At 58.6% G+C, this 27,105-nt stretch overlaps 2 protein-coding genes across 3 annotated transcripts in view; both read right to left on the bottom strand.

Moving 5' to 3' along the window:
* Nucleotides 1–110: 110 nt before the first annotated feature.
* Nucleotides 111–4,053, bottom strand: ISYNA1 (inositol-3-phosphate synthase 1). 2 transcript variants are annotated; one of them, XM_003817771.6, is made up of 11 exons: nucleotides 3,418–4,053; nucleotides 3,185–3,313; nucleotides 2,924–3,085; nucleotides 2,262–2,394; nucleotides 1,972–2,165; nucleotides 1,618–1,767; nucleotides 1,320–1,535; nucleotides 1,045–1,209; nucleotides 851–964; nucleotides 554–771; nucleotides 111–407 (listed from the first exon to the last, which is right to left on the bottom strand). In XM_003817771.6, exons 1-11 carry the CDS (start codon nucleotides 3,691–3,693, stop codon nucleotides 203–205), a joined length of 1,962 nt encoding a protein of 653 aa, XP_003817819.4. In that variant the 5' UTR covers nucleotides 3,694–4,053; the 3' UTR covers nucleotides 111–202. The 2 variants fall into 2 exon arrangements, with proteins under 2 accessions (XP_003817819.4, XP_003817820.3); XM_003817772.6 differs by lacking the exon at nucleotides 2,924–3,085 and having other exon boundaries at nucleotides 3,418–3,518.
* A 5,704-nt stretch (nucleotides 4,054–9,757) lies between these two features.
* The window catches only part of ELL (elongation factor for RNA polymerase II), a 76,667-nt gene continuing 59,319 nt past the window's right edge, over nucleotides 9,758–27,105 (bottom strand). The window contains exons 6-12 of the mRNA XM_003817770.4: nucleotides 25,309–25,433; nucleotides 18,653–18,749; nucleotides 17,578–18,076; nucleotides 13,862–13,928; nucleotides 13,423–13,594; nucleotides 12,323–12,367; nucleotides 9,758–11,967 (exon numbers count right to left, since the gene is read on the bottom strand). Of these exons, the coding sequence (XP_003817818.1) occupies nucleotides 11,851–11,967; nucleotides 12,323–12,367; nucleotides 13,423–13,594; nucleotides 13,862–13,928; nucleotides 17,578–18,076; nucleotides 18,653–18,749; nucleotides 25,309–25,433 (1,122 nt within the window). The 3' untranslated portion in view covers nucleotides 9,758–11,850. The remainder of the gene's footprint in view (nucleotides 11,968–12,322; nucleotides 12,368–13,422; nucleotides 13,595–13,861; nucleotides 13,929–17,577; nucleotides 18,077–18,652; nucleotides 18,750–25,308; nucleotides 25,434–27,105) is intronic.

Raw genomic sequence — 27,105 nt, forward strand, 5'->3', positions numbered from 1 at the left:
ATGACCATGGGCAGAGGGGGTGGGACTGAAGCTGGGCGCTCAAGAGTCGGGGAAGTAGAGGGAGGCAGAGTCAGGTCACAGGCCCCAAGAACCCCAGGTGGAAGGAGGGCTGAGTGGCAGCGCCTTTATTTGTGGGGGCCTTCAAGGTAGGGTCGTGGGGGGCAGCGGGGAGGAAGAGCCGAGAAACTGTGTGACCAGGGCCTCAGGTGGTGGGCATTGGGGGCTCCTCTTGCAGATGCCCATTGGCATCACCGGTGCAGCCATTGGTGGCAGCGGGTACCGGTCCTTTCTTGTTCAACACAGGGTAGGTGGCAGCCACGGGTCCAACTCGCTTGAGGCTGGGCCCTGGGCGCTCCATTTTGTGTTCCAGGAGCATGTGGTTCTGTGGCGGGAGCCCCACGCAGGCCCTGGAGAGGTCACACAGCTTAGCAGAGCCAGACACCCACAGGGAGAAAGGGGGGTATCCCTGCCACCTACAGCCCCCCAAGCCCTGTGCATAGCTTAGCCAGGAGGTATCTGGGCCCCGGGCGGGAACCTGGAGGCTGGGGTGCACCTGAGGATGTTCTCGATGCAGCTGCGCTGGCGGAAAAGCGCATTGACCACCGGGCTGCCGGGCGGCACTAGTGGCGCCTTGAAGAGGAAGCTGAGCAGGGACAGCACGGGGTGGAAGGTCTGCGGCTCGGGGTCCATGTCAGTGCAGAAGCTCACGCGCTGGCACAGCTCGGTCAGCAGCGCCAGGTCCAGCATGATGGGTGCGGCCAGCAGCGAGTCCTGCGGGGCGGGTGCGTCAGGAGATGGGGGCGGTGGCCAAGCCCTGCCTCCCATAGCAGCCCCTGAAGCCGCGCCGCACCTCGCACGTGTTGTGCAGCACCAGTGTGTTGGTTCCGCCCAGCATCAGCTCCGAGGTATACTCATCCAGCGCGCGCTTGCTGTCACCCACGTACGGCACATACTTGATGACCACCTGGAGTGCAGCAGGAGTTTGCCCGGGTCCCTGCCACCCCTCGCCGGGCAACCCCGCGCCCGCGCCCGTGCCCCACGCACGCAGTGGTCAGGCTCTTCCCCGGGCGTATAGAGCACTGGGTTGCTCTGCACCATGTCGTCCACCACGTTGCTCTTGGACACCTCCTTAGAGCGGAACTGCAATGGCGCCGACAGGTTCTCCCCATCGTTGTTGCCCAGGTGGTTGTAACTCACGATGGACATGGTCTGTGGGTACAAGGGAAGCCCCAGCAGCTGCAGGCCCTGCGGCCCCACAAGCCAGGTGCTCGCGGCCCAGGCCCCCTTCCTGCACTCGGCAGCTCCCTAGGCCCACGCACCTTGAGGCCGGAGCCAATGAGGAAGTCCACAAGCACGGACTTGACTTTGGTCTGGCCTGACTTGAAGTCATCTCCGCCCACAAAAACCCGGTGCTGCCACGCGAGCTCAAGAGCTCCGGGCACCAGGGTGTTCTGCGGAGACCCATTGAGGAAGGCACAGCCCTCCAGGATGCTGGCCACGGCGAAGAGCGTGGAGGGCGACACCTCCAGACCGAGCTGTGGGCAAGGCGGGCAGTCAGCACAGAGCTGTGTCTGTGACTGGCCCTGCCTGACCCGCTCCACCCGGGCGTTCGCCCACCTCAATGGTGCGCAGCAGGTTCTCGGCTGTGTCGTTGAGGCCTGGAATCACCTCACAGAAGCGCTCCGTGTTCGCCGTCCACAGCACTATGACTTTGTTCAGCCCCGCGCTAGACCGGAAGTCTCGGATGTCCCTGCGGATCTGCTCCAGCTGTGGGTTGGATGGAGAGAGTGTGGGGAGGATGAAGAGGGTGTAGGGAAGTTGGTTGTACATGCTCTCGGACTCACAGAGGCCTGGGCTACTCAGTTCCCCGGGTGTCAAGTGAGGCCTGGATTCGCGGGGTGGGGCAAAAAGGGGGAACCAAGTGGCGAAAAACAGGTGGCAGGGAGCAAGGGATGCGGGATGGGACAGCACCTGCTGCGCACGCGAGCCTGGGATGAGGTTGTCCGCGCGCGCGCTCTGGTTGGCCGCGATGAATTCGGGGATGTAAACAGAAGGCCGGGGCCGCAGGGCCTCCATGTGCGGCCACAGTTGCTCCTGCAGCCCCCAGTCCAGCACCTTCGCGCGCCGCATCGCCTCGGCCAGGTTCAGCGACGAGATGTCCCAGCCTGGGGGGACCCTCACACTCGGCCCTGCCCGGATCCTGGGCCCCTCCAGACCCCATCTCCCATCCCGCCCCCCCCCCGGCCCAGGGCTCCGCCCACCATCGAACACGAGGTCGTTGGGCGCCACCATGGGCAGCAGCGCGCTGAAGGGTACGAACACCTCCTGGCCCTCGGCGTCCAGGCCCAGGCTCACGGTGCCCGCCTGAGTCAGCGAGCCGTAGTAGTTGGCCTCCTGGGGGTCAGCAGACACGGCGAGGTGACGGGTGGGAGTGGTGAAGGGGCCGCGACCCGGCCTGGGCCCCACCTAGACTCTCAAGCCCCGCCCCACTTTCGGGCATTTTTCAGTTCCAGGCTCACAGCCAGGACGGAAGCCGCTGCCCCCAGGCCCCTCCCCCGAGACCTCCGGCACCTTAAGCTCCGCCCCTGTAAGACTCCCGAGGAGTCCCCGGTACCTCGCGAAACCCTTCCCCGGGGTCCGCCTGCAGCCAGGCCCCGCCCCCTGCAAGCCCTCCCGCCCCACAGAGCTTCGCCCCCTGCAGGTCCCTCGCCCACTACAGGCCTCCAGCCCCCGGCAGGTCCCTCGCCCACTACAGGCCTCCAGCCCCCGGCAGGTCCCTCGCGCCTGCAGCCCCTCGCCCCGCGGAACCCCACCCCCTACAGCCCCCCTGGTCCCGCAGAGCCCCGCCCCCTGCAGGCTCCCGCCCCCGCCCGCAAGGACTCCCACCAAGCCTCCCTACCCACCACGCCCCTCCCGCCCCCACCTTGCGGCCGCTGCGCGTGGGCCAGGACAAACGCAGTCGATTGGCCAGCACCGCGGCGGTGAGTGTGGAGCCGTTGTTCCCGCCCCAGCCGACAAGCATGACCCCGAGCCGGGGCACCTGCCGGGCGGTCCGGAAGGTGAAGCGCGTGGACGTGGGGTGCACCTGAAGACAGGCCGCGCAGTGAATCCCGGGTCCCGTGCCCTTCTCCCCGCGCCGCCCCGCTCTCCCCAGCACGCCTCCTTCCCCAGCCCCCTGGTCCACCTTGAGAACGCCACCCTCGCGGCTGACGCGCGTCGTCCGGTACTCGTATTGCGCCTCGATGGCCTCGGGGCCGTAGACCACGTCCGGGCTCTCGACGAAGAACTGGGCGGCGGCCTCCATCGCGGCGGGCTGGGGGCCCGGGGTGAGCAGGGGGTCAGCGGGGACTCTAAGCGGCCGGGGCCAAGCCAGCCTGGGTCCCCACGGAGGCCGTCCCCGCCCCGAACCGCACTCACCGGCGCAGTCGACTCAGGCAGCGGCGGCGGACAGCGCGGGCTCTCGGGCGCGCGACCTCCGGAGAAAAGCGCTGCGGCCCCTCCCCCGCCCCGCCCCCTTCCCCGCCTCTCCCGCGCTGGGAGGGAGGGGCCCAACGTCTGGAGACCCCGGTTCGAGGCCCGACAACCCAGAGCCACCGTGGCCATCGGGTCCCCGTCTGGCGGAAGTGGCCAGGCGTCCACGAGCGCGGCGCGTATAGGTTCACCTCGCTCGCTCCGCAGCCCCCAGGGGCTCATGGCTGCCTATTCCCCCTTTACAAGAGGACAATGAGGCTACACATGAGCCCAGCCACAAGCCAGGGGGTGGAGCTGGGCAGGGAAGCTGGGCCTCCGGGGGGTAGGGGGTCTGGGTCAGAGACACTGCAGGGGAAACAGGCAGAGGACCAGAACTCCAAAGCCAGAATCTCCTCGGAGCCACACTGCCACCTACTCCCCCTTCGTGGGCAGCAGCACCTACCAGGCAGTCCCATCCCCTGGCTCCCTATGTCTGCCCCCATCCATCTCGGGGGACAAAGTCACTCTGTCCCCACGGGGCTCACAAGGATGGGGCCTGTTTGGCCTGTTTCCCCACCTGCAGCAGGAGGGCTTGGCAGGAGTGGGCCGGAGCGGGAGGCTGTTCGCTGGAAAGGGGAGGGGACGCACAGGCGGGCAGGGCCGAGGCAGGGGAGGAATGAGGCCTGCACTGCAGGGCGCCCCCCTCATGCGCGCTGATAAGGGAGCGTGGGAACCCAGCGGGCAGGCCGGGGCAGCTCCCCCAGGAACTTTCCAAAACAAGCGCCTGGAGGCCGGAAAGTTTCCACCACTGGAGCTGGCCCAAAAGGTGGATAGTTGGGAACGTTTGCAAGAGACAGGGCCTGACCTTGGAGGATGAGGGCTTAAGACTCTGGGTCCAGGCCTCACCCTGAAGGGGCCCCAGTCTGAGGGAGTTGGAAGTGGACTGGGACACCCCCGCCCCAGTGGGTGGGAACTCACAGGCAGGGCCCCTGCAAGACAGGCTCCTCAGATGAGGGGGCTGCTGGCAAGGGTTTTGAGACATGAAGAGGAGTTCACTGAAAGAAAACTACAGGCCAAGCCACCTGAGCCACCCAGACAGGGCAGATGAAAAATTGGCTACGTGGGAGGCAGTTTGGGGTCTTGGGCAGACCCTGAGGGCTGGGGATAGGGAGTGTGAAAGAGTATTTGGTGTTTGTTCTTGGTTCTTGGTTAGACATTGAGCTCAATCACCAGTGGCCAACAATTTAATCAATCACATATATGCAAATGAGACAGTTGGGGCTCAGAACACAGAAACTCCCCTCAGCCTCAAGTTATGGGGCCTTGGCCTGCCCAGCGCTTTGAGCAGGGCATCGGAAAGCTCAGAATCGAGTCTCTCCGACCTTCTCCTGCCCTCCTGCCTCTAGCCCCTTTCTCCCCTGGAAACCATAGAAATCAGAATTCCTCTTCCCCAAGGCAGGTCAGAGACACTGGAGCCCTTCTCCCCTTAAAAAAAAAAAAAAAAAAGCCACAAAGCCGGCAAAGGTCACTCTCTGCCTGCTCCCTTGAAGACCCTCATTCCGGGAGGGTCCTGCCCATACCCTGGAGGAAGGAATGCTACCCAGAGTCTAGGAAGTCTGGGCAGGCTGGCCCCCCTCCCCCACCCAGTCTGCTCCCTTTAAGATCTACAAAGTGTTTCAACACATTGATACACATTCTTCATAGAACCTAAGCCGAAAAATAGGCAGTCAGCCAGGCACGGTGGCTCATGCCTGTAATCCTAGCACTTTGGGAGGTCAAAGCGGGCGGATCGCTTGAGCCCAGGAGTTTGAGACCAGCCTGGGCAACACGGGGAAACCCCGTCTCAATACAAACAAACAAACAAAAAATAGCCGGGCTTGGTGGCGCACACCTGTAGTCCAGCTGCGTGGGAGGCTGAGGTGGGAGGATCACCTAAGCTCAGGAGGTGTAGGCTGCAGTGAGCCATGATTGTACCACTGCACTCCAGCCTGGGCAACAGAGTAATACCCTGTCTCAAAAAAAAAAAATGGGGTTTAGGGGAAAATATGGAGGGGCTGGGAGGGTGGCATGCCTGGAAAAGGCATGGAAGCTTCACGGCCCGCCCATACCTGGCCCTGTGCGCCTCCTCCATTTGGCTGTGAGCATTTTCCGGAGTTCTGTGAGCTGTTCCAGCAATTATCAAACCTGAAGTGGGGTCATGGGAACTCGCAATTTATTAGCCTGCTTGCCAGAAGTATAGGTGGCATCTGACACAGGTGCAGCCCTGTGGGACTGACCCCCATAACTTGTGGAGTCCGATACCATCTCTGGGAATGGAACTGTTGGACATCCTGTAGGTACTGGAGGATCAGAGAATCGGGGAGTTTGTGCCTCGAGGCGACACGTGATTCAGGAACCTGTGTAGTTGAGAGACATGAGGAAGGTCCCAAGACCCAGCCCCGGGGAGCCTGTGTTCACAGGGCCACCTGTAGGGGGTGCCGGAGGACGGCAGCTGGCACAGGGCAGCTGGAGGGAATCGGCATAGAGGCTGGGCTGCTTCCACTCCCAGCAGTTGACAAGGCCGAAGGAGGGGGTTTGGCCCCTACAGTCAGGCCTGGGTGTGCTGAAGTCGGTGGTGAGATGCACTGTTATTCCCCAGCAAAGTGTGGGCTCCCTGAAGGCAGGGATGAGGCTGAGTCACTGCTGTGTTGCAGAGCCCAGGTGGAGCTTGGTACAGGAGGGGGCTGCAGGAACAGGGGTGCCCGTTGAAAGAGGACAATTGGGGCCCCTGGCAGGTGGCAGGAGAGGGTTTAACAGCTCTGAGCCCCTCTCTACCAGGGTGCCCAGGTCATGAGGGTGGGAAGGCTCTCCTGAATATCCGGGGCACTAGACTGATGGCATCCATGGCTCAGGAAGGTCAGGGGACTGACTGTGGCCTCTGCAGGCTGCGGGGGTGATGGCTAGAGTATTGCTGGGCAGTTGGCTTAGGGCTGGCGTTGGAGGGCCGGGGGAGGCAGGACCGTGAGCTGCAGGAGGTTGGTGTTGGCCCTGGGATGTTGGGACAGAGATATTATCCTGGGAGAACAGCGTGGCCAGGCTATGCTGGGAGCAGGGTACACACTGCCCCACTGGGCTGCATGACTTCCCCTCCCGCGCCCCTCAGATTCCTGGGTGGCCTTAGAACTTGGGCCAAGGCCACGGACGGGCAGGGAGGCCAGGCCCCCCACAGCTGCAGGCCAAGGACCTTTGCCCACGGTCCTGTTCTTCGGTGTTATCCCTTACTAAATGCACCCCCTCTTGTCCTTGGCTGGCAGGTTGAGTGTTATGTTCTCCATGGCCCCTGGCTCCAGTTCCACCTGCACCACCGCCGCTCCCGTCAGGCCTTTTCCCCATCCCCACTAGTGGCACAGGGGATGCCCCTGCCCCAGTGTGGGAAGAACAGGTAATATTACCGTTACCTGCTGCTGCTTTCATCAGAGGGAGACAGTCACAGCTGGTTTCCCCCCACCCCCAGCCCCACTCCTGTAGCCTTTGGTGCCACAGGGGGCCAAGGAATCCCAATGCTGGGTTCAGCCCACCCTATCCACACCCGAGGGTACTGCTGTGCTCACACACCTGCTATGGCTCCTTATCCCTCCGCCCTGACCCAGCCTGCCCCCACCCCCGCGCTTCCCGTCACCTACAGGGCCCTCTGATTTGGTCCTTTCTCAGGCAACGGCTCAGGTAGGCTGCAAACTTTGCCTTCTTATCTGGTCCCAGCCAGAGCCCCTGAACAACCCTTTCTCATCATTATGGCGGCCCCAGGTCACATCACCTCCTGATGCCAGCCCACCCCCAACCACAGGACAGGGACAGCCACCACAGAAACCAGGATGTGACACACCCACACACTACACACCCACACCCCAACACACACCACACACCCTGCACCCACACACCAACACCACACACCCAACACACACACCAACACACCCCACACCCTCACACCACACACACACCTACACACCCCAACACACACCACACACCACCCAACACACACCACACCCTCACACCCCAACACACACCACACCCTAACACATACCACACCCACACCACACACCACCCACACCACACCCACCCCAACACACACCACACCCACCCCAACACACACCACACACCCACCACATACCACACACACCCCACACTGCACACCCCAACACACCACACCCTCACACCACACACCCCCAACACACACCACACACCAACACACATCACACACCAACACACACCACACCCACACCACACACAACACACCACACCCAACACACACCCCAACACACATACCACATCCACACATCCCAACACACCACACACCCACACCACACACCCACACCAACACACCCCAACACACCACACCCACACACCCCAACACACACCACCCACCCTCAACATCCCCAACACACCACACACACCCCACACCGCACACTCCAACACACACCACACCCTCATACCACACACCCACATACACCACATCCACACACCACACCCCAACACACACCCACATCCCAACACATACCACATCCCAACAAACACCACATCCTCACACACCACACACATCCCCAACACACACCACACACCCCACACCCCAACACACACACCCACCACCACACCCACCACACACCCAAACCCCACACCCCAACACACACCCCCACAATCACACCACACCCCAACACACACCACACACTGCCCCAACACACACCACACCCACACACCCCAACACACCAAACACCCCAACACACGCACCACACACCCACTCCACACACCCCAACACACCCCACACACCCACTGTCACACCACACCCACACACCCCAAAACACACCACACACTGCTCCAACACATACACCACACCCACACACCACACCTACACACCCCAACACACACCACACACTCCACACACCACACGCACCCAACACACCACACCCACTTACCCCAATACACACACCCCAACACACGCCACACACACCACACGCACCCAACACACACCTACACCCTCATACCACACACCCAGATACACCACACCCAGACACCAACACACACCACACCCCCACACCACACCCACATCCCCACCACACACACCCACACACATCACACCCACACCCCACCACACACCCAACACACCCCCACACAGCACACACCCACACCACACCCACACCCCAACACACCACACACCCAACACTGCACACCCCAACACACACACCTACACCCTCATACCACACACCCAGATACAACACACACCCACACCCCAACACACACCACACCCACACACCACCCAGATACACCACACACCCACACCCCAACACACCCAAACCCCAACACACACCCCCAACACACACCACACACACCCCACACCACACCCACACCCCACCACATACCCCACACACCACACCCAACACACACCACATACCCAACACCCTAGCACGCACTGCATATAACACACACCAACACCCTAACACACACCACCACACCCACACCCTCACACACCCATATACACCACACCCACACATCCACCCTAACACACGTCCAGATACCACACCCACACATGAACACACCCACACAAACCCACACCCTAACACACCACACCCCCAGATACACCACACCCACACCACACCCCAACACCCTCATACACCCATACACCACACCCACCCTCACACGCCCACATATACACACCCACACCCACCCTAACACACACACGTCCAGATACTACACCCACACATGAACACACCCACAATCCCACACCCTAACACACACCCCCAGATACACCACACCCACACACCACACCCCAACACCCTCATATACCCATACACCACACCCACACACCACACATCCACACCCTAACACACACACATCCAGATACACCACCCACACCAACATACCCACACAACACACACCCACACCCTAACACACACACGGCCAGATACACCACACCCACACATCAACACACCCACAGATACACCACACCCACACAACACACACCCACACTCTAACACCCCCACAGATAAACCACACACACCAACACACAACCCACACCCTAACACCACACCCACACACCCACAGATACCCCACACCCACACAACACACCCACACAACACACACACCCTAACATCACACACACTACACACCCACACACAACACCCAACACACACCGACACAGATATACTACACACCCACACACCCCAACACACACCACACACACATACACACCATACACCACACACACACATACACCAACACCCACACACCACACACACCACACACCACACACACCAGCCAGGCAGCCTGGGCTGCCAGGTTCAGTTCAGTGAAATTTATTGGAGAATGAAAAAAGTCAGCATTCACCTGTTTAGTGTACAAAAAGGACACTAGATCTTTTAAGAAAATATTAGGAAACTGAAGACGCAGATGCCTTTCAATTGTAACATTTTGGCAAAAGTGGAAAGTTCTTGTAAACACCAACCCCATGGCTCAAAATAGTTTTTCTCCACAGTACAACATTAAAAGAAAAAAAAATAGTATCAATAAGTTAGACCATATTTAATCAACTAGAACTTTGTCCACCGACCCCCAAAACACAAAACTTTTCTTAGCTTCATAATTCCTTAAAAGGAGAACAAATAACAAAAACAACAACAACAACAAAAAGGCAAATTCAACTGACAGCCCCTTGGACTGGTTCCCAGGGCAGAGGGGCGGGCAGTCCCGGGCTGGGACCTCCTGAAATCATCCCACCTCACCGGTGTCTGCAGGGCTGCCTGCGGGCGACACAGCAAGGTCCAGCTGACTCTGGAGGCCTCCTGGAGCCTGCTCGGCCCTTCCCCGGCCCGGCCCGGCCCGGCCCGGCCCAAAGAGAAAAACAACAACAGCTATTGAAACATGAAGGATCAGTTTCCTCGGAGCTCTGGGAACCCGGGGGTCCCAAAGGAGAGAGACTCTCGGGCAGGGGTGGGATACACTGTGGGCCCTCCACAGTCAGCTCTTTGGAAGCTGTCAGGAGGCACCCCTCCACCCCCAAGTTTAGAAAAATAGACACATCTGTATTTTTGCATTTCTGTTCTCCCTGCCTGACTGCTGATGGCAGCAGTGACCCCCATGTGATCCCTGGGCCCTGAGTCACAGCCGCCACCCACCCCCCACCACCTTCCCAAGTCATGGCTTCATTCAGCCCTAAATGGGAACACACGCCTCAGACCCCACCATGCCCTGGGTGGTCCCCACATACGCACACTCACACACGCACACTTGCGTGGCCCCCTGATGCTTTGGGGGACACTAGACTAGGCACAGCAACAAAGCAGCAATTGGGGTGTCTGCAGAGCCTGCACCCCCAGAGCAGGCAGACCCATCCTCCTGGCTCCCCAGCTCTGCCCATGGGTCCCTGGGGCCTCCCTGACCCCATGGCGCCCAGCCCTCCATCAGCCCCTCCCTGAGTGCAAACCTTGGCGGTGGCTCTGCTAAGACGACCCCAGGACCCACAAGTGGACAGAGGGACGGAGGGAGGCCAGCAGCATCGAGACCACAAGGTCTCAACAGTGTGGAATGAGCAGCAGCAGCAGCAAATGGGAAACCGAGGACATCGCAAAGAAAAGTCTGACGCCGCTGCGGCCGAGTCTCAACTTGGAGCACAGAAACACAGTGGCCCCCGACAGCTGAGGGCCTGAAATAGCAGGGCAGGCCTGGGGGCGCTGAAAGCCCTCTGCCCCCTTGGCTCTGAGCAGCTGTCTGGGGGCACCAGCTGGAGTTCTCAAAATAGCCACCTGGGCCACCCTGTTTGCTTGCTGGAGCAGAGACCCTGCCCGAGGAGGAGAGGCTGGGGACAGGAGTGCCTAAACGTAGAGCCAGAGACCAGCAGAGGCCACCTGCCCATTCCCCACGCCCTCAGAACGCAGCTGCACCTTTCGACGACCTCTGTAATACTGCAGGCAGGACCCAGGGCAGCGGCTAGACCCTGGGTGTCCGAGGAGAGGGAGGCACAGGTTTAGAAAAAAGATTTTGCTTCTCTTTTGTACAAAAATAGACTCAAGTCTCATTAGCAGTAGCTAAAAGTGGCTGTCTTTGTATAAAACTAGAAAAGGCAGGCACGCCACCCCAAGGGCCTAGGAGTCTTCTGGCGAGACAGGAGGCTGAACCCCGGAGGCTGCAGCCAGGGAGGAGGCAGTGGGCTTCCTGGGGGGCCCATCATAGGCAGGGACTGCTCAGGAAGCGCAGGGAGGGCCAAGGTGGGCTTGCAGCCACCCGCCAGGGCGAGACGTCTGCAGGGGCTGCCCTGAAAGCCGGCGGTGCTGGCTCAGATGAGCATCTTCCTCGGGTTTATTTTTTTAAATAAATCCTCTCTCACCGCCTTTTGCTCCCCTGACCCTCCCAGATCCCCGCCATTGGGGAGGGCGGCTAGGGCCAAGCCTGCAGCTGCCGCTGGTCGTACTCGGCGATGAGCCTCTTGATGTGGGCCAGCTTGCTGTGCAGGTACTCGCAGCGGTGCTTCTCCTGGCTGTAGTTGGTGTTGGTCTGTGGGACAGCACAGTCATGCTCAGGACAGAGCCGCCCTGTGTGCTGCTCCCCGCTGTAAGCAGGCCAGTGCCCCCCCCAAACCAAAAACCTGGGCTTGGTGCCCAGCAAGGAGGGTTGTGGTCCAAGGGCAGAGTGGGAGTTGGTCCCCCGCACCTCCGCAGCTTGTATGGCTGGGCCAGGATGCCACAGCTGAAGACTTAGCTGGGGGTGGTGGGGCAACTTTGGCCTCAGACTCAAAGGCTCTTCCCCCACACCTTGGAAGTAGCGGGCAGGGAGGCTGCCCCGGGCCCACCCTCCTCCCTCCAGCTCCCATGGCTCACTTGGAGCCCATCCCAACACAAGAGACACTCACCTTTTTGATTTTTCGATATTCCTGCAAAATCTGCCCTCGAGTAGTCTAGAAGAAAAACAAAATTTTGAGAAAACAGAATGTGTCCCCGCCTACAGGAAACCCAAATTGAGTGGTCCTAGGTGCTCTGAGAAGGGTGAGGCATGGGAGGGTGGGGCAGCCTCAAGGACAAGGCCAAGTAACACCCCAGGGGCCCACAGCAGCTGTAGCTCCAGAGTGGGTGGGGCATGAGGGAAAGGCTGCCGGGTACCCTGGAGGCAATAGCAGGTGAGGCACTGCTGTTGTGGGGGCGTGGGAGGACAAGGAAGTATCCATGTCGTGGGGGGGTGGGGAGGGGGTGGGGTGGTGCAGCAAAGAGGGAGGGAAGGGGAAGGAGAGATGCCCCAAGAACCCGTGGCTCGCAGCCCCTAGAACCCCATCATGAGTCGTCGTCTTTGGAAGGCAAAGGGGCCTTGGCCAAGAGAGACCCCGGCATCTGATTAATCGGGGCCCAGCCCTGTAGTCAGGTCACCAGTTCCGAAAGGTGGCAGGTGGGGCGGCTGCGTCCAAGGCTAGGCTAAGGGTGGAGACTCTCTGTATACACAGGGCAGCTGAATGAGCTGTGAGCTCAAGCCAGGGGACCACAGGAGTCCTGATTCCTAGGACCACAGGGACCTGTCACCTCCCCCTGCTATAGTTGTGGCAGCATGGATGGGCCCCAGGGTGCTGGACAGAGCTCAGCTGCGGAGTCTCCTGAGGGTTTGGCACAGGTACCAAGAGCCCTGTGTCCTAGGCTGTGAGAGGACCCCAGGCACTCAAACATGTGGGGATCCATGTACCCCGGCTCGCCCCCATCCAAGGAGGTGGGTCACAGCTGTCCCCACTGCAAAGGAGGCTGACAAGCTGGGCTGCCTTCAAGGACTCCCACAACAGGACCCCAGGGCCGGGCCAGAACCATGGGGTTGCTGCATGGAGTGCACCAGGGGGAGAAGCACTGCCTGGGGAAGGGCCAGACTCTGGGGCCACCAAGCAGGCCACTAGGCTCGTGGTGGCGATGGTGCGCGCCCAAGTGGGCCCTGGCTCCCGCCAGAGCCAGGGCACAGTAGGCAGCGGGGGGGCTCTACCTCATACTCCTCGGAGCCCTGGGAGAGCTGCCGGAGCTGGGCGTCGAGCTGGGTGAACCGCCGCGTGATGCGCTCAATGCGGGCGTGCAGGTCGCGGTACTCGCTATACTCGGCATTGAAGTCGTTCTTGTAGCTCTGGCGCTGCTCCGAAGAGGAGATGGCTGCGTACTTCCTGAAACAGGAGAGAGGGGCCACTGAGTGGAGGCTGGAAGGACCCAGCCCCACCCAGGAAGTGGCCATCCTGGCTCCACCGGCGGCCTGGCCTCTCGGGTGATTCCCTGGATTATGAGGGGGCCTGGCCCAGAAGAGGCTGCTATGTTTGGAATTCACATACTCAGACTTGCAGTGGCTTCTACCTCTGATAACCTGCAGTGCTGGGGGAGGGGGTCTGAACCCAGAAAAGGGAGGCCTGGCCTGCAGGGCCCAGACAAACACTCACAGCAAGTAGTCAGGCGTCTCCGACGTGGACGTGGGAACACTGGAAACGCTGCAGGTTCCGTTTAAACCTACGAGAGCAAACACATACCTCCTGAGTCTGCGCCCATGGCACCGGTCTGCAGGAAGCACGCCAGGATGGGGACATGCATGAAAACTGCACACTTTGCTGCTGGAGGGACATAGAGGGATAGCAGAGGGGATGACTGTGTGGCAGGTGCAAGGGCTGAGCCCCTCGCACCTGGCAACTGTGGGCTGCTGGACCTGGGCATGCCCTCCAGGTGGTGAGCAGAGCTCAGCGTGCACCTGCGTGTCCAGGGCAAAGCCCTGCAGGACACAGAGCACCCAGGCATCACCACAGTCACATTCTTGGCAAACAGCGGACAGGTCAGGGAACTGCAGGGCCAAAGCCTGCACAACCGGTCAGAGCTTCCCCCAGGCCAGGCCCTTGCTGCCTCCACTGACTGCATGTCAAAGGTCACTAAGCTGAAAACAAATGACCCCTGGCTTGACCTGAGTCTCTGGGGCATCCCAGTCTCTGGCCAGACAGGACAAAGACAAGATGGCCAGCAGGGCCTGCATCTCTTGGTGCTGACAAAGTTCCAGGCCCTTGGTCTGCGCCCCACCCAGATCATCCCGTCCTTTCCACTAGACACTGAATTGCACGCTCCACAAGGCAGCTCCAGGACAGGGCCAGCCAGAGGAGCCCATGGGCCACCCCAATCGGCCATCCGTGAGCAAAGTGTCCATGATGACGCTCAGCCCTTCGCCCCTTCAGGGGCCTGCCCAAAGCTGCACAGCTGATGGCTAGATGGCACCCCAGGCAGCTGTCCTGCTCCTGAGCCATGTGGTGGGGTGCCCCAGCCACATAAGACAACACCCCTGAGGGTCTGGAAATCAGGGAGGGGAGGGGCAGGAAGACTGAAGTGCGCGTCGCCTAAGACCACAACTACAATTTAGTGCGTTTCCTAGACCTTCTTGCAGTGGCTTTCTTTCCAATACAGAAATGATTTTATCAATTTCAGATGTATCCTCAATACACTTTTTTTTTTTTTTAGAGACAGGGTCTTGCTCTGCCACCCAGGCTGGAGTTGCAATGGTGCGATCATGGCTCACTACAACCTTGAACTCCTGGGCTCAAGTGATCCTCTTGCCTCAGCCTCCCAAGTAGGTGAGACTATAGGCATATGCCACCATGCCCAGCTAATTAAAAAAAATTTTTGTAGAGATGGGGTCTCACTGTGTTGCCCAGGCTGGTCTGAAACTCCTGACCTCAAGCAATCCTCCTGAATTGGCCTTTCAAAGCGTTGGGATTAAAGGCGTGAACCACCACACCTGGCGAATTTTTTTTTTTTTTTACTTTTTAGTAGAGATGAGGAGGCTTGCCTATATTGCCTAGGCTGGTCTTGAACTCCTGGACTTAAGTGATCCTCTTGACTTGGCCTCTCAACATGCTGGGATTATAGGCGGAACCACTGTGCCTGGCCCTAGTGTACATTTTCAGGGGCCCTCTGCACTATCCCCTGAGAGAGCAGGAGTCTGCGATCTCCAGTTTGCTGAGCCCTCTCTCTCAGTGTAACACACCTGGGCTGACCACAGCAGCTTCTCTGCTGCCAAATTCCCAAAAGTGGACGAAGCTCACTCCCCACAAAGTTTCTAACACTCCCCACTTTGGGCCAGACACTGCCTTCAATATCACCACCACCCCCACCTGGGTTGTCTTTAAGAGGCTGTGGCCTTCCCAGGGACGCAACTCAATGGGCATGTATTGAATGGGTCTGACCCTGGTCCGGGCCAGAAGGAAGTGAGAGGCAAGGCGCAGCTGCGAAGGCCAAGCCCATGCTCCCCCGACACAGTGGCCTCCGTGGGTATTCTACAACAGGTAACTGCCATGTGTCAGGCTGGTCAACATTACCTCATTTGACATGCCCCAAGATCTTCACCAGCTAGGATGACAAATGGGGAAATCAAGGCTCAGGGTCAGCTCAACCTGGTACCAGTGGGACCTTCAAAGTCCAGCCCTTGGCAAACCTCAGCGGCCCCCGACTCCTACTCAAGCTCTGGCTGTGTGGGGCCAGCCAAGCTGGTCCCTGCTTCGGGGCCCCGGAGAACACCCCCACAGCAGCTCCTCTCCCCATCTCTCCCCTTCACAGCCCACGTCTCTCTACTTGCTTGTCCCGGGCACGGGCACAGGACAGCTAAGACATGCCCTGCACAAGTACCACCTTCAGGACTCTGGTAACATGGACCACCAGCACCAGGCTCAGCTTCTGGTGCCTCCACTGTCCTCTTCTTGGTGCTTGGGACATCTACCCCTGCTTTGCACTTTCTCACCTGTGGTAGAGATGACAGCCCCTGGGCTGGGGATGAACTGCCTAGGGGCCAATACGCACCAGGCCAGACAGGAAACCACCTTGAGTCCCCAGGCCTGTCTTGGCACCTAGGCACTGGGCATCCAAGGAAGGGACACAGCCCAGAGTGGTCTGTGGACCCTGGACCCGGGCCAAGGGTCTCAAATGGCAGATCCTGCCATTTGATCGTGGCCCAGGTCTGGCTGTGGGGTGTGGGTGTGTCCTGGGAATCAGGAGTCCTGCCCTGAGCATGGCCCTGGTCAGAGAGGCTGCCCAGGGAGTGAGGCCACCTTCTCCTCGTCGGCCCCCACATGCAGTCCCACGGGAGGTGGGAAGCCCAGCACGAGGCAGGGCTGACCCAACCCCGAAAGTCCTCCTTCCTATCCAGTAAGACCCAGCCACAGTTGTGAGGACCTGCTCTCCAGCCACGGCAGGGGACGGGGCATGGCCCTCTGAGCAACGCAAAGCTATAATGAAAGAAGGGCTCCCACCCTCATCCCAGGAATCCCCTGACTCAGCCTCCTCCCCAGAGACACAACCCAAAAGCACAGCAGGTGACACCACCTGGGCTGCCCTGGGCCAGCTGGCGCCGAGAGCGAAGTGGCCATCTGCAACTGGCCGCCATCACCACATGGGACCACTGCAGCCCCTGTCGCACATGGTGGTGGAACAGCCGCTGCACGCTGGCCACTGCTTTTGCTGGTTCCTATAAATGAACAGCTGCGCAGGCTCATGGCCACGGTGCTAGGCGGGTGCTACTGCTGCTCAGTTTAGGTGCCTGGGCTGTGGTCTCGGAGCCGCCCAGGTCTCCTGGCTCCCCAATCCCAGCCTGCCAGGCCCTGTCCCCACAGCAGAAACCTACAGTCCACAACAGTCGCACGGTGCCTACAGAGGTCCAGGTGCTATCCCTCTCCCACCAGGATCTGCCCATCTGCACCTGTGCTGCCTCTCCCTGAATAGGGCTGGCTTGCCTGGGCCCCCACTGCCTTCCCTGAACCCCAGCAGACCTCAGCATGGCCCTGGCTCCTGGGGCTTCCCTGCAGTCAGAGCTGGGGCCTGGGCCCCATTCCTCTCTGCATGTTAGCCCCTTCTGCGGCCTCAGTTCCCCACAAGGCTCTGGGCCTCCGGCCCCCAGTGCTGGCCTGGCACATTGACTGCAAGTGGCACCGGGCACTCCAGACAGGCAGAGAGAGGACCAGGTGCAGGAACATAGGGTGCCAGGTGCCAGGCACACAGGGCAAATCTGATGGGGCCTGGGGCAACAGGGTACCCTCCCCTGGCTTGAGCCCCCTCGACACCCCATGAGGGTGAGGCAGGTGTGGGGCCAGTACTTAGAGTCCCGGCAACGCCCTCCTGCCTGGGCACCTACCTGGGGTGTCTGCTGGGGCTCCGGGGGTGGCATGGATGGCAGGTGCACAGTCTGGAAGCTGGGCCCGGGGCTTGTCCTCAGCCGCCCTCTCCTTGTCTTTGTGCTTCTTGGACTTCTTCTTGGGCTTGCTGCGCGAGGGGCTGCCGTGTGGCCTGCTGGGCTGGGCACAGTCCGTCAGCAGGGGCAGGCCGAGGCGCACAGTGGGGGCTGGGGCAGCCGCCTCTCCGTGCTCACAGTCTCGGCCGCTGTGGCCCAGGTCATTGCTGACATCGGCCAGGGGGTCGTGGGCCCTCGGGGGCTCCAGCCGCGGGGGCAGGTGAGTGCTGGAGCTGAGGGTGTCCGTGCTGGCTGGTGGGCCTGGGGTGGGCAGCAAGGCCTCACGGCCATTGGGCACGCCCAGCTTCCCGTTGACGGCAGGCTGAGCTCTCTGAGTGAAGTGCGATATCCGGGGTTTCTTGTTGGCTAGGGGGTCGATGAAATCAGGAGGCTGCAGCCGCTTCTGGAGAGGAGCAGAGATCATTTTAGAGGGGAGCACAGAGTGGCTGAGCAGCAACAGGCAATCCCCTGGCCTGGCTAGAAAACCCAACGCCTCCTGCAAGGCCCACGCTGGCCACATGGGGGCGCCCGAGCACCAAGTCAGGTCCCAGGTGCCGCTCAGGGTGGCCTCAGCTGGGGCCCATCAGCCTGCTGGGATCGATGCAGGGGGAGGGCAGGGCCCAGTGTGTGAGAGGGCCACCCCTGGGGACTGGTCTAAAGCGCTGCTGTGCTCAGCATGCTTCCCCAGTGATAACTGTGACACAGGAGCAGGAAGCCCAGGGTTGAGCCCACATCAGGGAGCCGCCCCCCGTCCCAGGTTCCGCACTGTGACACTGGGGTGCTGCGGCTACACTGGCAGGAATCTGCCCCCAACCCCAACCCGACAGCTTCCCCCTTGGTCCCTGGGCGGAGGGAGGCGGCTCAACTCGGAGCAGCTCATGCTCCAAGGAGCTGGTGAGGAAGGTGACAAGGGTTACTGATGCAGCACAGGGTGCCCTGCAGGTGCTTGGGACAGTCACCCCAGGCATGCCTCACTTACCTGTGGGGGCGAGGCCGAGCGCCCACGCTCGGCTGGGGGGCTGGAGGCAGCAGGGTCTCCAAGGAGGCTGCCAGTGCTCTGTGGCTGGCACAGCTTCCTGCGAAGGAGAGGCAGGGCTAGGTCAGAAGGTGCTGAGGGGGCCTAGGGGCCCCAGGCCTGTATCCACATGGGGGCCCGGTGGAGATGCCTCAAGGAAGGGACCCCCCTCCTCCCAAATCCAGAGCAGGGCCAAGGGGTCACAGGAGCCTGGGCCTGAGGCCATCCTGCCCCCGACTTCACCCAAAGGAGGACTTCCCCACTCACTGTCCCCCTGAGCCCAGAGGAGGGTCACTTTGTGTAGGTGCCTGCTACCGGAGAGACCAGGGACACACGCTAGGGTGCTGGACCCTGCTTTTAAAGACAGCTGTTCATCCTGTTCAGAACGCTCACTGCAGAAACTGTCCAAAATGCAGAAGAGAACGGAGGGCCCTGGCCTAGGATGAGACAGCCTTCCTGGAAGCCCAGGTCACAGCAGGATCTGGAGGGCGGCAGAGTGGCCACCAGCTTGACTAGGTGATGCAGCTGGGGAAGAAGGGAAGAAACACCCCAGTGCATGCCCCTTCTCCTGCTCCATGTGATCTGGGCAAGTGGAATCCCCCACCCCCGCCAGCAACCCTGCAGCTTATGGGTATCCTCTCTGACCCAACTGTTCAATTCCCGGGGGCTGTGCCATCTCAGGGCAGCCTAGCGCCCCTCCAGGCCCTGCAGAGAGACTTAAGTCCAGGGCCATGGCCATTCTGCCAGCCAGTGACACCCAGAGCCCATCTCCCTAACAAATGGGCTAGGCTACAGACCACTGCAGGTGTCACTTCCCTGGTGGCCTGAGAGGAGAGCCATGTGGATATAAACAGAACTCCCAGTTAAAGACAGAAAACTGAGAACAGGCATTTGCATCCACTGGACAGGCAAGGCAGCGACAAAAGGAGGAGCGAAGACACCGGAAAGCATAGCAGAAGCATGAGTGGTGACTGCTGCAGGATCCAGAGAATCCAGGGCCCAGAGCAAGAGGCACCACGACCTCAGGGGACAACAGACTGCTGCAGGGCCATCCCCCACAGCTCTACTCCAGATCCTCATCACTGCTGGTGGGGCTGCAGGACAGTGAGCCCAGGGCTGTCAGGCAGCAGAGAGGCTCGGGCCACTCCTCCAGGCAGTTGGGAAGTTACCTGGGCCACAGCTGGACAACAGGATGGCCAGACGTGTGGCCTCAGGAGAAGAAGAAACAGGGCCCAGGACTAGGGCACATCGGGATTCAGAGGCCCCAAGCTGTGCAGTGTCCCCAAGGGCTGCACTGCAGCTTCCAGGCAACAAACGTCAGACCTCAAAACAGAGGAACACGAAAATACATTTGAAAAGAGACTCCACAGGGAGATGAAAACGTTAAAAAATAAATCAACAGGCCGGGCGCCATGGCTCACGCCTGTAATCCCAGCACTTTGGGAGGCCAAGGCAGGCGGATCACCTAAGGTCAGGAGTTCAGGACCAGTCTGGCCAACATGGTGAAACCCCGTCTCTCCTAAACGTACAAAAAAATTAGCCGGGCGTGGTGGTGGGCACCTGTAACCTCAACTACTTGGGAGGCTGAAGCAGGAGAATCACTTGAACCCGGGTGGCGGAGGTTGCAGTGAGCAGAGATCATGCCATTGCACTCCAGTCTGGGCAACAAGACCAAGACTCCGTCTCAAAAACATAAAATAAGTAAATAAAAAATGCCAGTTTTCGTGTCCTTGGAAAAACAAAAGCTCTGAATAGACGTTTCTTCAAAGAAGCTATACAAATGGCCAAAAGCACATAACAAGATGCTCAATGCCATGTGTCATCAGGGAAATGCAAATCAAAACAACGAGACACTGGCTACTCTGGGCACACTGCCTATGGGTTAGCCCTGCCCTGCAAGGAGCAATAATGAACAAACAAACCCACCAAACAAAAAACAAACAACGAGATACCACTTCACACACACCCAGGGATGACTGGAATAAAAAAAACAGAAAATAGGTTGGGCGCAGTGGCTCACGCCTCTAATCCCAGTCACAGCTCACTGCAGCCTGGATCTCCTGTGCTCAAGTGATCCTCCCACCTCAGCCTCTAGGGTAGCTGGGATCACAAGAGCACAACACCATGCCTGGCTAATTTTTTCATTTTTTGTAGAGATGAGGGTCTCACTATGTTGCCCAGGCTTGTCTAGAACTTGAGCCCAGGCTTGGGCTCAAGCAATCCTCCCACCTAAGCCTCCCAAAGTGCTGAGATTATAGGCATGAGCCACCACGCCCGGTCCTGATTCAACATTCCTCACAGCTACAAGTTTCCACAGACTACATGTCAGCCACATAGTGTATAATTCCATTGATCTGAAATGTCCACAACAGGCAAATCAATAGAGACAGAAAGCAGATTAGTAGTTACCAGGGGCTGGGAGCATGGGAGGGAATGGGGAGAATGACTCCTGATGGGGACGGGGTTTCCTTTTGGGGAAATGAAAATTTTCTGGAACTAGACAGAGGTGGTGGCTGCACAATATTATGAACATACAAAATGTTACTGAGCTGCTCACTTTAAATGGATGACTTGTGTTACATGAACTGTATCTGAATAAAGCTGTTATTCTTTAAAAAACATCCTTAGAGGCCGGGCCCGGTGGCTCACGCCTGTAATCCCAGCACTTTGGGAGGCCGAGGCAGGTGGATCACGAGGTCAGGAGATCGAGACCATCCTGGCTAACACGGTGAAACCTCATCTCTACTAAAAATACAAAAAATTAGCCGGGCATGGTGGCGGGTGCCTGTAGTCCCAGCTACTCGCGAGGCTGAGGCAGGAGAATGGTGTCAACCCAGGAGGCGGAGCTAGCAGTGAGCCGAGATCGCGCCACTGCACTCCAGCCTGGGTGACGAGCAAGATTCCGTCTCAAAATAAATAAATAAATAAATAAAATAAACATCCTTAGAGTAGGTTAAAAATGACATCCTGGGCTGGGCATAATGGCTCATGCGTGTAATCCCAGTACTTTGGGAGGCTGAGATGGGCAGATTACCTGAGGTTGGGAGTTCCAGACCAGCCTGGCCTGCATGGTGAAACCCTGTCTCTACTTAAAAATACAAAATTAGCCGGTCGTGGTGGCAGGCGCCTGTAATCCCAGCTACTCGGGAAGCTGAGGTAGGCGAATCACTTGAACCTGGGAGGCAGATGTTGCAGTGAGCAGAGATTGCACCACTGCACTCCAGCCTGGGCAACAGAGTGAGACTCAGTCTCAAAAAAAAAAAAAAAAAAAAAAGGCATCCTGGCTGGGCACGGTGGCTCACGCCTGTAAACCCAGCACTTTGGAAGGCTGAGGCCCTTGAGGTCAGGAGTTTGAGACCAGCCTGGCCAACATGGTGAAACCCCAGATCTACTAAAAATACAAAAAATTAGCCGGGCATGGTGGTGCATGCCTGTAATCCCAGCTACTCAGGAGGCTGAGGCAGGAGAATTCCTTGAACCAGGGAGGCAGAGGTTGCAGTAAGCCAAGATTGCGCCATTGCACTCCAGGTTGGGCGATAGGGTGAGAGTCCCTCTCCAAAAAAAAAAGAAAGAAAGAAAGAAAGAAAAAGACATCCTTTCCATGAAATAAGAACATGATGAGTTAGGCCAGGCACAGTGGATCACGCCTGTAATCCCAGCACTTTGGGAGGCCGAGGCGGGTGGATCATGAGGTCAGGAGTTCAAGACCAGCCTGGCCAAGATGGTGAAACCCCATCTCTACTAAAAATACAAAAATTAGCCAGGCGTGGTGGCGGGCACCTGTAATCCCAGCTACTCGGGAAGCTGAGGCACAGAATTGCTTGAACCCAGGAGGCGGAGGTTGCAGTGAGCCGAGATCATGCCACTGCACTCCAGCCTGCGTGGCAGAGCAAGACTCTGTCTCAGGAAAAAAAAAAAAAAAGAACATGCTCCTATGAAAACGCAACGGGGAAGACTCTTAGAAACTAGAAATAATAGGCCTTGCATGGTGGCTCACGCGTGTAATCCCAGTGCTTTGGGTGGCTGAGGCAGGCAGATCACTTGAGGTCAGGAGTTCAAGACCAGTCTGGAGAACATGGTGAAACCCCATCTCTTTGCCTAGGCAACAGAGCAACACTCTGTCTCAAGAAAAAAAAAGAAACTACAAATAATAGTAAATTAAGAGACGGGATGAGAAATGTCAAAGAAGTCTCCTAAAAGGAGAATAAAAAAGAGCAAGAGATGAAAACCAGCTGGGCGCGGTGGCTCACGCCTGTAATCCCAGCACTTTGGGAGGCTGAGGCGGGCGGATCACCTGAGATCCGGAGTTTGAGACCAGCCTGACCAACATGGAGAAACCCCATCTCTACTAAAAATACAAAATTAGCTGGGCATGGTGCGCATGCCTGTAATCCCAGCTACTCTGGAGGCTGAGGCAGGAGAATGGCTTGAACCCAGGAGACGGAGGTTGCTGTGAGCCCAGACCGTGCCATTGCACTCCAGCCTGGGCAACAAGAGCAAAACTCCATCTCAAAAAAAAAAAAAAGAGATGAAAACCAGGAAGAGGAGGACAGACTCTAGCAGCCTGCCAAGAGCAGTTTGAGGTGGCGTGCAGTAGGATAGGCCTTTCCACTACCACACACAGGACAGAAGGATGGATAGACGGATAAGGCAAGTTTTCAGCCTGCAGGGGCCGTGGTGCCCACCATCCCAGAGTAGGTACCTGGCCAGCCCCTGGCTCTGTGGACCAACACAGGGTTGGGGTGGGAAGCCTCTGACCTTCAACGTGGAGGGAAAGCATCTTGGACTCTACAAGTCTAGATGTGATCAACCGCTGGCTCAGCAGGACCATCGTCTGGGCATGAAGATGTGGCCAGCAGTCCTCCTGGAGCCCTGTCCTCAGAGAGGTGCTCCAGGAGCTGTGCTCCCTTGGCACCAGGGAGGAGCAGGAAGGAGGAGTATATAGACTCTGGCATGGGGCTCACAGGAGAGGGGAGTGGCTCAGGTTGGAGGTAAGGGCACCAGGCAGTGTGTGGCTTGGGCAGAGGAATCAGGAACTCTTGGGGGGACCTGCAGGACCCCTGACCCATGGACAGTGATGAGAGGAGATTTGGATACCAGGGACAGATCGGGTTTGGACATCATGAACAAAGAGAACATGAGTGGAGAAACCACCCCCCAAAGCCACATGTGGTGCCAGCTCAGCTGGGGAGGCTCCTGCAGTGACTTGGGCCCCCACATCCCATCTGTCTCACGGCCTGCACTAGGCTAACGGCCTGCACTGGGCTAGCCCAGCTGGTAACAAATACTCCAAGGCCCTGCTTTGATATACACGAAGCCATGGTGTCAAAAACTGCTATAAATGGGGCTTTCTTAGGGATGGGGTGCTAAATAGGAAAAAAAAAAAAAAAAAAAAACAGCTGTGCAGAGGGGCACCGCAGGTCACCTTCTATGTGGTTATGGCCCAGGGACATCAACCCTGCCCCCTGCACGCTAGTGGAAGCTTGTGAAGGCAGTGCTGATCCCCATGCCGGCCCAGAGTGAAAGCAGAGTGCCAAGGGGCTGGCATGAGCCCAGCAAGCTCACTCAGCAGACGGAACATGAGCCTTGAATCAGGGGAGCTGGAGGTGGCTCTGGAGCCTGCATCCCGGGGAAGCTCCCCGACGCCCCAGAGACGCAGCCCAGCCTTCTCCACCTCACTCCACTAGCTCTGGGCAGTTCTCCTTCCAGTGCCCTAAGGGTCTGAGGAACCCAGGGGGCCAAGGGAGAGGACACAGGGTATGAGGATGGGGGCGGGCCTTCTGCCAAGACTGTGCCCTCCGCCAGCCTGCCGCCAAGCCAGGGCAGTGCCCCGCAGGCCCCTGACCTGCACACCCAGGGTGGACAGGCAGGCACTACCCTCTCAGGGGAGCAGAGTGGACCCCCAACTTCATTCTGCTTTCCAGAGGCAATTACTGCTTTAAACAGCTGAACTTCCAAAAAACAACTACAAACTCATAAATACCTCCGAGTCCCTGAGAAATCACTTACGGACTAATTAGCAGATTGACCTGCTTCACAGCCCGAGCTCCCTAGCTGGCAGCAGTGGAGAAGGAAATCATTAGCCGCCTGCCTCCTTAACTGCTCCCCTGAGCTGCTGCCACTTCTGACCCTGGGTCCCAATTAGCCTGAGGGGATGCATTTAATTAACGCTGCTTAATGACGCCTGCCCTGCCGGGAGTGTCGTTTGGCCTTATTTCTCTCTACTTCAGGTTCTTGAGAGGCTCTTTTCAAAAAGTCAGTAAACTTCCCAGGCCCTGTGGGGATGCCCAGGTTGTGGAGGGAAGCATGAAGGGAAGTTGGGGACAGCTGAGGAGGGTCTCAGCAGACTGAGGCCTTTTGTCTGAAGATTCCAAGGTCGGGGCCAGTGACTCACACCTCCGTCCCACTCTGTGGGCGTGGCCTTCCCCCACCACGGGATGCCCTGGGGCAGCACGTGGGCAGTAGGGAGGATGACCAGAGAGGCCTACTTGGACCCTTCCATCCTGCTCCCAAGCCCTGTGGCCTTCAGGACCACACAAGACCACCCCAGCATCCTCTGGGTAAGCTCTGGCTGCCTTCATGCGGGTGGGGACACGCTGGGGGATGGGAGGCGGCATTACCGGACAAGCACCCGCTTCAGCAGCTGCTGGTCCCCCTCCGAGTAGCCGGGCCAGTCCTTCTGTACATCCTTGTACATGCAGTCCTGCAGGGTACACGTGCCGTCCTTAGCACTCATGTTGGCCACCTGCAAGACAGAGCCAGCCATCACTTTGTGGGAATCCTGAGAGACGGGGGACTAGAGAAAAAAGATCTGATGGCGGGTTTGGGAGGGTGTGCAGAGACAGTGGGAGACAGACAGAGACAGAGGAGAGGAAAGAGGATGGCCCACTACCGATCCGTGATGTCTCCCACCCCCAGTTCCCCCGCACACAATCCTCAGGGTGCAGAAGGGATAATGAGGGTCATGAAGGCAGGTCCAGACTCAACTGTCTTAGAGGTGCTGGGGCCAGGCTGGCTCCAAAAAGGGGAGGGCTACCACCTGCAGTACTGAGACCCCATCACCTGCCCCCTGGCCCCCCTAGCCTGCTTTTTTTCTTTTTTTGATACAAGATCTTAGCTCACTATAGCCTAGACCTCCTGTGCTCAAGCGACCCTCCCACGTCAGCCTCCCAGGTAGGTGGGGCCACAGGTGTGCACCACTATACTCCAGCTAATTTTTTTTAAGAGATGGGATCTCGCTATGTTGTCCAGGCTTGTCTTGAACCCCTGGGCTCAAGCGATCCTCTGATCTCAGCCTCCCAATGTGCTGGGATTCCAGCCACCACACCTGGCTCCTATTTCTTCCAGGCTGGAGTGCAGTGGTGTGATCAAGGTTCACTGTAGCTGCAAACTCCTGGGCTCAAGCGATCCTCTTGCCTCAGTCTCCCAAGTAGGTGGGCTATAAGCATGCACTATCATACCCAGCTAATTTTTTGTATAGATAGGGTCTCAGTATTTTGCATAGGCTGGTCTCGAGCTACTGGCCTCAAGGATCCTCCCACCTCAGCCTCCCAAAGTGCTGGAAACAGGCGTGAGCCACCGCGCTGGGCTCCACCCCGTTTCTGATCACAACTCCCAGGGAAGAGTCAGCCACGGCTGGGGATGCTGGGTGAGGGGTACCTCCGGGGCCAGGTCTGAGCCCACCTTCCCTACAACCAGCCTGCCTTGCTGTTGCCGGTTGACAAAAGCTAAGTTCGTCTCCCAGACTGCTAACAAAGATGGATTCAGAAGGTCTGCCTTAGAGGGATCTGAGGAAGCTCCAGGTCACTGCCCTGAGTGGGTGCTGCGTGCTGGCCTGCAGGGCACTCTGGTCTCCATCTTGCTGCAGGCATAGCAGTCACTGTTTTCTGCTGCATCTGACATGGCTCTGCGTCACAGCGTATCCCATGGGGAGCATTTTTTTTTTTTTTTGAGATGGAGTCTCGCTCAGTTGCCCAGGCTAGAGTGCAATGGCGCTATCTTGGCTCACTGCAAGCTCCGCCTCCCGGGTTCACGCCATTCTCCGGCCTCAGCCTCTGGAGTAGCTGGGACTACAGGCACCTGCCACCACGCCCGGCTAATTTTTTTGTGTGTGTATTTTTAGTAGAGATGGGGTTTCACCACGTTAGCCAGGATGGTCTCGATCTCCTGACCTCGTAATCCACCTGCCTCGGCCTCCCAAAGTGCTGGGATTACAGGCGTGAGCCACCGCGCCCGGCCCATGGGGAGCATTTTTAACAGTTGAGTAATATTCCACCCCCAAACTGCTGCCAGTTTCTCTGTAGCATAAACAGACATTACTGTGTGCAGTTTTTTTCAGGTTGGCAACAGTTTCCTTCGACGGGATTCCCAGAAGCCAGATTAGTAGGTCAAAGGCTGAATATTTTTATGGCTCTCGA

The sequence above is a fragment of the Pan paniscus genome, chromosome 20, assembly GCF_029289425.2.
Source record: "Pan paniscus chromosome 20, NHGRI_mPanPan1-v2.0_pri, whole genome shotgun sequence".
NCBI lineage: Eukaryota > Metazoa > Chordata > Mammalia > Primates > Hominidae > Pan > Pan paniscus.